The sequence below is a fragment of the Gavia stellata genome, chromosome 14 (assembly GCF_030936135.1).
Source record: "Gavia stellata isolate bGavSte3 chromosome 14, bGavSte3.hap2, whole genome shotgun sequence".
Taxonomy (NCBI): Eukaryota; Metazoa; Chordata; class Aves; order Gaviiformes; family Gaviidae; genus Gavia; species Gavia stellata.
In genome coordinates, this window is record NC_082607.1 from 10,628,752 (window position 1) to 10,642,418 (window position 13,667).

Genomic DNA, 13,667 nt, shown 5'->3' on the forward strand with positions numbered 1-13,667 from the left:
TAAGATGTGTCTATTTATTGCATAAGGCAAGGCATTCTGTTTTGGGATTTTTTTAAATGAAAATGTCATTGGTCTGAGGCGCTTCCTACAGCAGGCGGGTCAGTCACTTGGCTGCATCACTCTTTCCACAGAAGATGCACGGCAGACAGCTTGGTGACTGAAGTACAGACTGACGTGCCTTCAGAGAATGTGCTTAGCTAGCCAGAAACTATTTCAAATGAAGCCAAAGTCATCCATGTGTTGCCATCCCCAAAAGTTACAAATAAAACTCCTCTGGGAAATGATTAATCAGACTTGGTAAACGAGTAAAAAGGCTCTTGTTGTCAGTGCGCACCCTGCAGAAGGAATGCCAGGGCCCCACTGATGTACTGAAGCCTTTCAACTCTGCTTTATTTCTCCAGCTTCCTTGCACGTGTGCTGTGGGACCGCTTTTCTGACGCTGCACATCTTCCAGCGGGAATCCCTGACATCCTACCTCTGAATGGCTCTCTGGCAGCTTTACGCTCTCTCCGTGGCGCTGATGTGGGGCTGTGTGGTCTCCTCCTCCTCCTCCTACCACACTGCAGGTAAAGCCCAGCATGCTGTTCGTGTTGCTGCCCAATGCATGCTTCACATTAACTCAGGCCCTTTATGAAGTTAGTCCTTCAACCAAAGCTTTTCGTGTGTGTGTGTGTGTTACAGCAAGTGGCTGATTCATAAACCTGTAATCAATTGTGTAAATATATTGTGTGTTTAGTGGGTATTTTTCTGAATAATTTCAAAAGGAGCAGAAACTGCCTTTGGTGCACAGTGAATGTATTGTTTGATATGGAGTTATCAAATATATTGTTTGCTATAGAATTATCAAATATAAATACCACCTCCTGAGCGTGGTCCCAGCTGGGCAGCCTGTGCCCACTGTAAGAAACACAAGGCTTATTCATAATTGGAGAATAATACTTTCTTCTAACAAAATACTGCTCTGCAAGCTATCATCCATGGCAATGGCACTTCAAGCACCCAAGCCCTCAAGCACCTCTTTGCTGCATTGCACCAGCCAGCCCCCAACCCTTTTGGCCTCCGGTAGCTGGGACTTTGCACCCAAAAGCTTTCCTTCTTCAGAGGGATGGCGAGAAGGTCTCCCTGCTGCAGCCGGTGCACAGTGGAGAGGTGAAAACTTGGCCAGGAGGACACTGAGAGGCTCCCTGTCCTCCAGCCAGCACGCACGGAAAGCTGACAGCAAACACGCCCCTGCCACGCTAAGCAAAGTGGCATTGCCTTTAAAATGGGCCTCTCAAAACATGAAAGTCGCCTGCATCTCTCTGACCAGCACGGAGAAGTGCAGACATAGAAGATATGGGGGGCACCTGGCAGGTTGCTATTTTTCCACTGGCAAAATAGGTGTAAAATTGCAAAACCTCCTGCTGCTTGCACCACCCAAAGCACCGCATGGCCTGGGGTGAGGCAGTGGGCGGCAGCTGGGGATTAGCAGGTGGTTTGTCATCAAAGCTGCAATGTTCAAGTGAGCGTGCATGGCAGCCAGGAGCGGTGGCCGTGGGGGCTGTGGCCATCTAGCCAGCACGTTGCTACTTGACTCACCGCCATGCAAATCAGGTAGAGAAGCTGTTGGGGTTTTTTTTTCAAGAAACATTCAGGAGCAGCTTTCCTTCAAGACTGGATAATGAAATAGAGTATTTCTAGTCCTGTGTTCAGTATGAATGATGTGAGTGAGACTGGTTTGTGATGTAATATTGTAAAAATGAGAAAATGCAAGAGGCAGTGCTGACATTTAAAAAACAAGCAAATCCCAGAATGCAAGCCACATCCCAAGAAGAAGCTTTTCCATTCCCTCTGAAATCCAGTCAAAATTTATTTTGCAAGAATTGGTGTTTACAGTTGCAATTGTTTTGAAAAAACACTACTGTTTTGTTCAACTCTGGACGGAAACAAATTTCAGACCGTTATCGTTTCCAGTCAGAAATTCCTTTTTTGACCAACCTAATCCTCTCTTGACAGCTTATCACCAGGCTCATGACAAAGGCTAGCAGCTTTTTGTTCCCTTGTTTGCATAGCTGCGAGGCTCAGCATTTATCCACTCACGAGCAGCTTCCCAAGCACAGGACAGTCCAGCTTGCAGCCCTGCCAGCAGATCTCCTTGGCCAGCCTGTTACGGAAATTACCCGTGCCAGCCACCATAACAGGGTTTGACTCCAGGACGCGGTGTGCTGGCGATGCGGAAGCCCTCCCTCGCGCCGGCCCTGGCAGGCTCTCAGCCTGGGCTGTCCGGTGGGAGGCACACCCCTTCGCCTTCTCCCCCCTCCCTCCTCAGCACAGCTATAAATGGCCGTTCTGGATGAGCCACTCATTCATTTTTTAGCAGCTGCAGCTCTTCAAGTGCCGTTCCCGCAGACCTGCTGTCCCCCGAGCTGCCTCTCCCTTTCCTGGAGCCTTTGTATGTCTGCGAAGACCCAGGAGGTGGGTGAGGTGCCCTCACCTCGTCCCCGCTCCCACCCCTGATGCTCACCAAGAGCCCGGCTTGAGCACTCTTTGCACAGGCAGAGCTGCCCGTGCCCCTATTACCCATCCTCTGCCCGTGCTGGGAAATCTGTGCCTGTCGTAGCGTAGCGCTATCAGACCCTCACCTCCTGCGGGAACATGGGGCTGCTGAATACAAGATATTGCACGTGCAGGGCCATGCCCCATTGCCCCTGGAGCTGGAGCAAGCCCACCACCACCCTCTGAACCCAGGCTGCATTCATGGGACTCACAGTTGGTGGGAGGGAGAGTGTTTTACTTACTCCACAGGAAAACACACGCAATATAATTTTTCTCCAAATTATTACAGTCTATTGTTCCTTGCCCCAACACCTCCCTAAATACATTCCCATGATATCCTACTTTGCCATCTAACATAACAACAAATCTCCCATGGAGCTTTACATGCTGGGAGAAGTGGGATCTTAAGACTGTTGCCTGTGGTGTGCTTCATTTGGGAGAGCTTCCTTAGAAGAAGTAAATCCTCCAGTGGTGTTCTCTGCAAACTTTCCAAGGAGCACATTAAAGTTTGATTTATATCACCATCTTCCACTGAAAGATATTCTCAGGGTCTGCTTTCACGATGGATTTATTAAAAAAATAAAAGGAAAAAATGGTGTAAATCCTGACGAAGACAAGAAAAAGGTGGCAGAGAAGCCCTTGACCTGGAGGCCAGACTCAAGAGAAGTGGGGGCAATGCTGGACTGACACTGCCAGGAGATGGGCTCCAAATCACCCTGAAAAAAGTCTATCATGCAGTAAATATGTAGAAACCCAAATGGATAACCTCACCTCTAGACAGTGGAGAAAAATCACCTCAGATGTTACAAAAATTGACTTCGTTTGAACTAATAAAACTGAATAGCCAAACAGCTTTTGTCATGTGAATGACAGCTCCATACAGAGATGGGCTTTTAGGAAGCATGTCTTAGTATGGAATTCATCCATAATATATGCTGATTTATTAACGTATGGCAGCACCTTACAATAGCTTAATAAAAACCAGATTGACTGTAAAAGCACATTTTTGTATAGCTGATAGATGTCCAAAATAAGAATTATTTTAACTCCCTGCTTTTCTTTCTTTTTGTCTTGGTTTTTCATTAATCTTTAATGTCCTTGAATGGAATATTTAAAGCACTATGAGTGATTTGTGTCTGTTACGGTTAAGGAATATAAATTTCCCTGACAGCATGCTGTGATCTGTCATCCTATGTTGGTGTACGTGCTGAACACAATGTTTGCAAGGATACTTGTCCTGACAGTTGGTAAATATCACGAGTTAAAAGCAAGCAAATATGGGACTTGACAGGTCATTCCAGGACAGTAGTTTTGCTTAAAAGATCTTGAAAGAGAGTGTCAAAGATCTGGCAGTCTTTGTGCCTTTTCAATGGTCCTTGAGTGTTTTCTCTGAGCATCAGCAAAAACTGTTTTTGGGGGAGGTGGGCAGGAGTAGAGCTTGTGCATGTTTGTTGAGAACAGGCTATTAAATAGCCAGGGCTGGACCTGGACCAGCAGCGCTTCCCTCCACATCCAGCACCTGCGTCTGTCATCTCGTTAAATTTCACCACTTCTTTTTTTCTTTTCTTTACATCGACACCTCTGTTTTACCCACCGCTTTGTTTTCACTGCAGTTGCTCCCCCACAAGACCTTCAGATCACTGATCCTGGACTCTTAGGTTCTCTCGATATAGAGTGGAAACCTCCACCCAACGTACAAACCTTCAATGAATGCACAGTAAAATACAAGTTTGAATACCGCAACACTGGTGACAGAGACTGGAAGGTAAGACAAAGAACAGTTTAATCCTCTTAAATCCAGGCCGTTGTTCTGCCTTTAGTTCCTGCATAGGTTTAAGTTAGCATTTCAAGGAAGAGTGGCCAATGCAGTTCCAGCTTTCCATTAAAAAGCCAGACTGTTCCAGTGGTTTGAATCTTTTGCCAGATGAGAATGTGTTTCAAAATGTAACAGCAGCTGCAGTCAGAGAAGGGGCTATTCTGTCAGAGGGTGTGGTGCTTGCTGCCAAAAATAATCCAATAATATCTAGTCGCATTCCTTATTGTAAAAGGCACTACACTTTTTAGAAAGTTTTACAGGGCTTGAACTGAAACTCAGTGTCAACAGATCCTTAGGGATGCAAAGTGGTGAATAATTGAAAGATTAAATTTCATTAATTATCCTAATGCTCTAACATTCCCTTTATCCAGAAGGGTGTTTCTAATTACCATTTACATTTGCCTTTTAGATGTGATCAACTCTAACTCAGCTCTATGACAAAATTGTCAGTCTTCTCTCGTTGATGTGTAGCAGGGCAATAGCAGACAGGCACAGTACAGGAATGGTTGTAGGAATATATTTTTGGAGTGCTTAGAAGAGGAAAGCTGCTGCAGGGTTAGGAAGGTAAATGGACTGAGGAGAGGAGAAACCCAGCAGTAGGCTCTTTGGTTGGTGCAAGGTACTGAGGGACACATGAAAAATATGCTGAGGATATCCCCCAACAACCCAAAATACAGATTGGTGTCCTGAAAGAAAGGGAGATTTTTTTTTTTTTTGCACAGTCCTAAAGCAGGAGTGCTAGAGGGCTTGCCAGCTCAAGAGACCAGGGAGAGAGAGAAGGAGCAGTTACATCTGCTTAGTAGTGCTGTGAACGGTTTCTGCATGTCGTGCATGAGCTGGTCATCCGCTTCATCTGCCTGAGGCAGCAAAGCCAGGGCTGCCAGGTTGTGCTCAGCCAAAAAACCCCAAAAAGGGTTTTGGCCCAGCTATCCCATGGGAGCCTGCAGACATGGAAGAACATGATGCTTCCCACCCTGTTTCAGATATGGATTGCAATTGCGAAGGCATGGAAAGGAAATCTTCGACCTGACATCAGTCATGATGCACGTCATGCTCCCAGCCATGCAGCAGCGCGCAGCTGTGCAGATTCTTCTATGATGATTTAACTGGCATTTAAAAAGCACAAAGGAAAAAATTGCAGTTTTAAAAAACATGTCAGAATTCCCTAAATCACAAGTAATAAAAGTGTCTTACATAAGGCAGGTCTAAAAAGTAGAAAAAAAATCACCTCTGGTACCTTGCCAAAACCCAGACCCCAGATAAGGTCACGAAGAAGAGTCAATCTGAAAAAAATACATGGGACATCAGTGGAAGCAAGAGTCCTCAATGATGTCTGTTAGAAACACATGGCTCAACATGGCTTTTACACTCTGGGACTGCTGACAAAAAGCCTGACTGTGGGCCGTGCCATTGCAGTTCCCACTGCAGCACATGTATGCATTTTACTGCGTGTTACTTCTGGCCTGCTTGGGCTAACATGACACCTTCTCTCTCTTGCCATTTGTTGTAACTCTTGCCAACTTATTTTTCCCTTGTGTAAAGTAAAGGGGATTAAGCCTGAGGGGAAAAAAAAAAGAAAAACCTTCAGAGGGGGTGTTCAAAAAGTCCCACAAAGGGCTAAGCCCCGCAGCATGCGGTGGTGAGCCAGCACTGCGTTGCCTGGCTGCTGCTTCATCCTTGCAGGGTGTGGTTGTGCTTCCCATTGGAACCATCAGTTACAGGACTCGTTGTTCCTTCTGGTTCTGATTATCTCACATCACGAACAAGTGCCTTTTATCTGGATTTATGGCGGTATCCTCATCAGACTGTCCCCGGTGCTCCTGGCTGGTGGGATCCCTTGAACTGTCTGTTCTGTCTTGTCGTTGCTGGTGTCCTAGGGGTTGGAGGGACTCAAAGCCAGCAAGGCTGGGCAGAGCAGGTAGTACAAGAGTGCTGGAGAAGCACTGGGCAGGAGAAGCAGGATAGAAATATAAAGAATCATTAAAGCACACAAATGAGCCTACTCACAGCTACAGCAGGAGCAATGGTAGCTAATTCTGCAGCCCAGTTTAGCGATGAAAGAGTTGCTTATAAAGTCTGTCTTTCAACCAGGTTATTTTTACTAGGAAGCTAAAATTCAGAGTTGGATTTGACCTCAGCAGGCCTGCTGAAGTGAAGGTACAGACACTGCTCGAAGGACGGTGTACCGATGACGTGGAGGTGCAAAGTGACTGGATTTATGCTACCTTTCAGGTCCCATTGCAAGGTTAGGAGCAGCCTTCAGTACCTGGTGCAGTTTTGCACGTTGCATGAGCCTGTTGCATGAACCACTGCTGGCCTGAGGGTTGCTGGATGGATAAGCCATTGCAGGGCTTTTTGAGATATAAGACACCAGAGCATCCCTGCTTCCACTGGCTATGGTTGTGGTTACTGGATACCTGGGGCTCATTTCCCTCTGCCTGTACCCCAGCTCTGCTGGGTTGCCTTGCACGAGCTCCACTGCTGAATGAAAAGGTCAGTTATGCATCTTTCTGCTCTAAGTACAGTGAACTGGCTTTTATAGGAAACAGAGCACTTGGCAGCAAAACTATCTAATAGCGGTGACTGGCCTTCTTTTCCTTTTTTGCCTTTCAACTGCAGCACACAATTGTTCAAAGATGTAAAATTATATTTCTGCTAAGCCTGACTGCTACATTGCTAAATAATGGTTATTTCCTTCTCATTTGACAGGAAAACTGGAATCAGAGGTTCAGAATTTCCATTGCATCTATCATGACTGGGAATACCTCAAGTGCACTTGGCAACCAGGTCTTCTCGCTCCTCGTGGCGTACATTATGGACTATATTATTGGTATGTATCAGCAAAATAGAAAAACATCCAGGCAGCAATCAAGTGAACCTCTCAGGGTACTAAAATGCCATGGCAAATATGCTTTTATGGCTGGCAGTGCTATTACACGATCCACCCAGAATGAGCAGAAATAATGCTCCAAGCAACATGTGCCTTCTGGCAAGGAAATACCAAATCCCTGCTTCCTTCCTTAAAAATCAGGCTTGTGCTAACCTTCTGCAGGGAATGCCTTCTCCCTTCCTCCTTTCCCTTTTATTCACCCCCATGGAGTGCTTTCTGCATGTTGTCTGTCACGAAGCCTTGTGTTTTCCCTTTGCTGAATGTACCTGGATCATTCCAGGTGCACATTTCCCTTGATCGCAGTGCATGTATCTCTGTAGGATAGGATTCAGCAGGAGGTTACCAAGCTCAGTGAACCCTATACAAAGAGCAGGGCTTCTTGGCAGCTAACAGGTTTACTCTTCAAATATATTTTCATAGCCTTAGCACATTTCATACAAGCAAACATGCTGCCAAAAGGCAGTAATAATGCATGTTTCTCAGTTATTTCTTTTATACTGCTGCCTGTTCTGCAAGAAAAACAAAGCTAGACATAGTGTTTTTGGACAAAAAGTAAATGCTGTATTTGTGCTTCAGTTCCTATGGTAAGGATGACTAGTTAGGAAATCACTGGGTTTCATGCCTTTGGGGTACGTGTAGAAAACCGTAGCTTTTTAAAAAGTTTCCATGTAGCTCTTGGAAATAGCCTTCAAAGCAGAAACACTGATGTAAAAAACCATTTTGCTAACTACAAAGGTCTGCTTGAAGGAAACCATGGAAATTCATGGTTCATTCCTAAAAATAAACCACAAAAAAACCCAACAAACCCACCCGTATTTAACTGCCTGTAACAAAACCAGACATTTGTATCTGGGTCCCGTTGTATAACAAGAGTGGGTGGGAACACAGCCATGGCATCTTGTGATCCTTGTGAATTAATTTTTACAGCACTACCACATGAAGTTTTTCCCCCAAACATAATGTGCTGTGCAGGGGACTTTCATTAGGTGTAGAGTAGAGAGGCCAGATTCAGCCCTGCCTCAAGGGCACTAACCCAGCAGGAGTCTTAAAAGGTACTGTGAAACGCCACTTTTAGTATTTCCAGGAGGGGGCCAGCAGCTAAGATTTGGGGAGTGGCCCCTAAAGACAGGAGGCAGTTTGACAGGACAGGGTTCTGGTTGCACATTAGCTAATAACCAGCAAACCTGTTCCTCGCTCCCACCCCTGGGTTTCCATTGCTGCCCATGTAGATGCATGGGACCTACCTGCAATCAGCCATAGCAGCTCATTAACACTCATTACATTCATGGCACATGTCACCTGCCACAAACCGCTGCATTTTGGCTTAGGAGGGGACCTTTCTGCAACTCTTGAGTTGGTGGCTGATGGTGCCCTAAGTGCCCCATGGGAGGATGGGTGTCTCCATGAGTAGGGCCCAAGTCCTGCCTGTGCATATTAATTTGTTTTTTTCTGCTCCCCACACTTTTTCCATAGCAGGATTCCAGGTGACCAATGCGTAACTGTGCTTTGGATCACTTGTGAAAGTCAAAGGGTGGGTAGGATATAGGCAATACTCAAGGCTTAGGTCCAATCTTAAAAAAAAGGCCTTACCCAAGTAGTAACTGCCATTGCTTTGGTTCTTTTTTTCTTTCTGTTTTCCTAATACACCACTAGGTATGAGGGCCTGGACCACGCAGCGCAGTGCGATGACTATATTCGGGATCATGGTATAAACATCGGCTGCGTGTTGCAAAATCTGAGCCAGGCAGAATATAAGGATCTGAGCATTTGTGTCAATGGTTCAGCGGCAGCCACTCTACTACGGCCGTTGTACGTCACCCTTCGCCTTCACAACCTAGGTAACATTGGCAGGAAAGCAGCAGGGCTCTGGGGACCCGCACGGCCACCATGCACCCAAGGCTCATGTGTTGCACGAGGGGGCTCAAACAAATGTGCGCTCTTGTAGATGGATGGCTGTGTCTGGGCGGATTTCCCCCTGGAGAGGGGGCTGTAGCATGTGCCACACAGGACTTTAGTTTCCAGCAGCATTTGCAGGCGAGCAACACCACTCAGCGCCCACCCTGGAGTCAGTGGGTTCCTCCAAGTGCTGCACTTGGCAGCTGGACAACTCGGGACATAAATGGTCTGCTGGGCAGATGGCAGAGCAGCTACGGGTTTTTTGGCTCTAGCAGCACCGCCACAGAGGTGGCTTCATTTAGTCCTGCCGGAATAGAAACTGCTGCTCCACTCCTGCAAGCACGGGAGAGATCTTGGGGCTTTGCTGTTCAAACCAAGCTAAGGGCTGGGGAGAATTGAGTGCAAGGTGTGACAGGGTCTGCCAGAGCAAAGGTGGGTTTCAAACCCATCAGATAAAGGGAAAGGAAGCAAAGCACAGCATGATGAGTAACCCAGTACATGTACACGCTCTTTATTATGGGCACTTACCATGCTGACGCATTTACCCACATGTAAATGTCAGGGGGATAAATAGCTAGTCCTCCGGTTAAGCCACCGGGCTAATAAGCAGGATTTCTGGATTCAGTTAGTGCTGCCACATGCTTCATGTGTGGCTTTGGGCATCTGACATAAATCAGAGCCCCTCTTGGGATGCAGAGAGTGTCAGGCCAACACTGTTGCAGGGTCTCACTGCAGGGGCCGAGGCTGCCCTGGCAGCACAGGGAGGGCTGGCTGGCTGCGCTGCAAGGGGAACGTGCCGAGCACAACGCTCACACCCCAGCGTTTCAAAACCCCTGTACTGCAACCCAGAGCAAAGACCTAGCCCAGCCCATATGTCAAGTTAAACCACCCACACTCCAGCCTCAGTGACATTCTGCTCCTGCAGCATCGTGGCTGACAGCAATGGGAGCTCAGAAATCCCGTCAACGGGGAAAAGGGGCAGAGGTTCTCGGTGATTAACTGAAGCCTTTCCCACCAGGAGCTGTTTGATTGCACCTTCTGTCTTTTTGTTCCCCCTCCTAGCAAAGCCCTCGCCCCCGAAGCAGCTGGTGGTTTCCATGTCTGCATCTGAGGAGCTCCACGTGGCGTGGAACCCGCCCGGCGGCGAAACGCCGCCCCAGTGCCTGGAGTATGAGGTTCAGCTGGCAGAAGATCAGGGGGAGGCCAAGGCTGCCTGGGTGGTAAGGACAACACACACTGTGCCACAGGGAGGGGAGAGGGTGGGGGAGCCCTGCCTGATGGCCAGCAGCGGGGAGGCACGCTGGAAAATTGGGGTTCGCACTGAGTTGCGGACGGCGTGATAGCTACCCTGTGCATGGAGTGTGCAGAGACATTAGCTGGTGCTGCCGGTGGAAAACGCTGACCACCTGCTCCATTGCACATGTTCCTACTTAACACCCTGATCTTCAGCTGCAGCATTTGCTTTAGCAGTAACAGATCCCAGCGCGAGTCTCTGAGCGATTGCTTTCTCAGGCCTCCTGCCTTTTATCTCAGAAAGCTGTTATCATGGAAATTTAAAAGTTGTTGTGGTTCGTTTTCCTGAATATGGTGGCACAACTTGGTCCAATGAAACTACAGTTCTAATCCCTCCAAAGAAGTGGCCTGGGGCACAGCATGTCTTTTATGCATGGTGCTTTTTCCTTGTGCATTATCAAGGCGCAGTTTTTATAGCAAAAATGGCAAGAACTAATTAATCATAGGAGAGTTCTGAAGGACATTTTTTCTTTAATTGCCATATTCTACATATGAGTCTTCTTAGCTAATTTAATGAAAGATTCCATAAATTAACAGGCATAAATGGCAACATACATGATGGTGCCCCCCAGAATGTATGTATTTTCAGTAGATTCATCTCCATAATCATCTTATTGGCATTAGCAGGTCCCAAACTATTATGAAATCATTTAAAACTGCCAAAACATAATCCAAGGGTTTGAAGAGCCTGGAGAGTACGTTCAGAAACATCAGGCTACGCCAGAGATCTACTGGTGGTGGCACGTAATTCCTTGACATTTGTTCTCTCTGTTTTGTTTCTCAGCCTGTGTCAACCCAAATGGAGACCACTTTAACAATTTCCAGAGCAAATCAAAGCCACATTTCATGTGCTCGTGTCAGGGGGAGAACAAATATTTTCTGTGCTGACCAGGGCTTTTGGAGTGAATGGACGCAGGAGTGTTTCTCTGGTATGGAATCCAAAGTAACCAGCTTTTCTTTTACATCCTTTATAAAGCTTGTTTGGGACCAAGTCCTGATGGCTGCCATGGGCATCTGCTGGTGTCCAGCACTGGAGGTGGGATCCTGGTTTAGTTACACCTTCAGCCTGCTCCAGCACAGCCATTCCTACAGCTTTGCATCTCCAGTGCATTTAGCAGGCAAGCCCCAAAATATTAATGCTTCTGCACCAGCACCTCTCCCCGCTGCAGGGGACAGCTGTGATGGAGGAGTGACTGCTTTGCAAGCGAAGGCACGTGGTACTCAGAGGCTCTCTGGTGACCGCTTTGCGAGAGAGGGTACGTGGTCCTCAGAGTCTCTCCGCAGGGCATCCTTCTGGCTGCCCTGCACCACGGATCAGCTGAATGCAAGATGCTGAAGGCAGAGAAGAGGCACACAGCTGTGGCTACATATATATGCAGGATATATGTTACCCTGAAGGAGTATGTTACCCTATACAGTAACATATACCTGGCATACATCTGTCATAAATAAATAAATACATAAATAAATAAATGTAGGGTAACAAACCTGGACACAGTGAGTTTGCATCTGAGTCCAAGCTTTGTAAGAGGTAATATGACCCGTTCTGGAAGCTAGAGTTTTCTTAATTGCTGTCATTTATCTTTGCAGTGTCCAGAAAAGAGGACAAGCAGCTCTTCATCCTCATTCCAGTCATTCTGAGTTTGTCAAGTAGCCTTATAGTATTTATGTTGATTGGCCAGTGCAAGAAAAGGTAAGCACCAAGGCAGCCTGTCCATGCAATATGCTTTTTTGTGGGTGTCTCAGACTACAGTTATAAATTAAACAACATATTAAATACTAAGAGCCAAACATTAATAGATGGTCTAAGACTGGACAGCAAACAGCAGTTTATGTTCAGGAAACAGCCTTGTAAGTGTGGATGTTTCTGACATGAAAAGCCTCAGAACAACCCATAAACTCGGCAGAGACCCAAATCCTGCTCATATGAGCCCAGACTGCTTCTGCTAAATGCAGCAAAGTTGCTTGCATACAGAGCAGCATAAATAATGCCATTATCTTGCCCCAAACCACTCAGGCAGCAGAGATTTGTACTGGTTGTGTTAAAGAAGTGCCATATTTATGGGCCAAGGTCTCATTCTCTTCGTGTTCCCATCCCAGTTTTTTGCATTCGTTTCAATGATGGCATGTGGGGAAAGCAGACGCAGTGGATGAATTTGCCCATATCCAGATTATTGGTACTGATGACATTTTTTCAGGTCTGAAGCATCACTTAGACAGAACTGATCCCCTGATACTGCTAACTGTTATCTTTTTCTTATGGGCATATATTCTAAGCAGTGGGTAGCTTTTCTAACATGCCTTTTAAGGCATCACTGATGAGGGAGAACTGGCTATAAAAATATCTTCATGTTGTCCTCAGAGATGAACTAACACCTATTTGGTAGTTGAATGCATGGAGGCTGAGACACACACTCCTTCATCTTCGTTTTGTACCCGTCTTTCAAATGTTTTGGTTCATGAAATTTGAACAAAGTGTAGATGCTAGCAAGAAAACTGTGGAAAGCAAATGCTTCCCGCATTGCCACTGGGATGCAGCGATGTGTGATGGGGATGCTGTAGCGTGTCTCCAGCTGTCTCTCAGTGCTGGGAATAACAGTCTGTGCTCATTTCAGATCCCCAGCAGAAAAACCATTGCATGCATCGGTGGGGTGCTAACTCTGCTTGCGACTGCTGCTTATGTTTGATGGATTGCTCTTAGAACATCATCCCAAGGACAGCTGAGAAGTTCTGAGCTTTCTATAGCCCGTGTGGGTCTCCCCTTCCTGCTGCCATTTGCGAGGCTGGCTGTTGCAATTCAAGTCCTCAATGGGTCCAGGAAAACTTTGGAGGAGTTTTAAACTGACTCTGGAGCAAGCTGTTTCTGATAACAGGACAAGGGAGAAAAAGGAGGCAGTGGAAACTGCCATGAATAAAGATAACACATGGCTATATGGGTTTGGGTTTTTTTTTTGAGGACTCCAGAAATCTGTCAACAAGACGCACACTTAAGGGCAGCACCTCACACACCATGCTAGGTACAAAAGCCTGCATCTAGCCATTGTACCCCCACCTCGCTCTCAGCACGTCTTCCTAGTCCCCAAATACTCAGCCTGCTGAGACCATCTAAATGCTGAACGTGAGCTACTTGAGCTATTTATTTCATTAACTGATATGCCTTATTTGTTGCAAAGCTGCAGTAGGGAGGCCTTGAGAGAAACTTTTGCTGTAAAAAGGCACGATCACAGCTACTGCAAA

General features: G+C 46.6%; 1 protein-coding gene across 1 annotated transcript; it reads left to right on the forward strand.

The window, feature by feature from the left end:
• Nucleotides 1-481: 481 nt before the first annotated feature.
• IL13RA2 (interleukin 13 receptor subunit alpha 2) lies at nucleotides 482-13,088 on the forward strand. The gene is made up of 9 exons (XM_059824567.1): nucleotides 482-566; nucleotides 4,149-4,300; nucleotides 6,443-6,596; nucleotides 7,061-7,181; nucleotides 8,895-9,079; nucleotides 10,200-10,357; nucleotides 11,215-11,359; nucleotides 12,021-12,123; nucleotides 13,046-13,088. Exons 1-9 carry the CDS (start codon nucleotides 482-484, stop codon nucleotides 13,086-13,088), a joined length of 1,146 nt encoding a protein of 381 aa, XP_059680550.1.
• The last annotated feature ends 579 nt before the right edge of the window (nucleotides 13,089-13,667 follow it).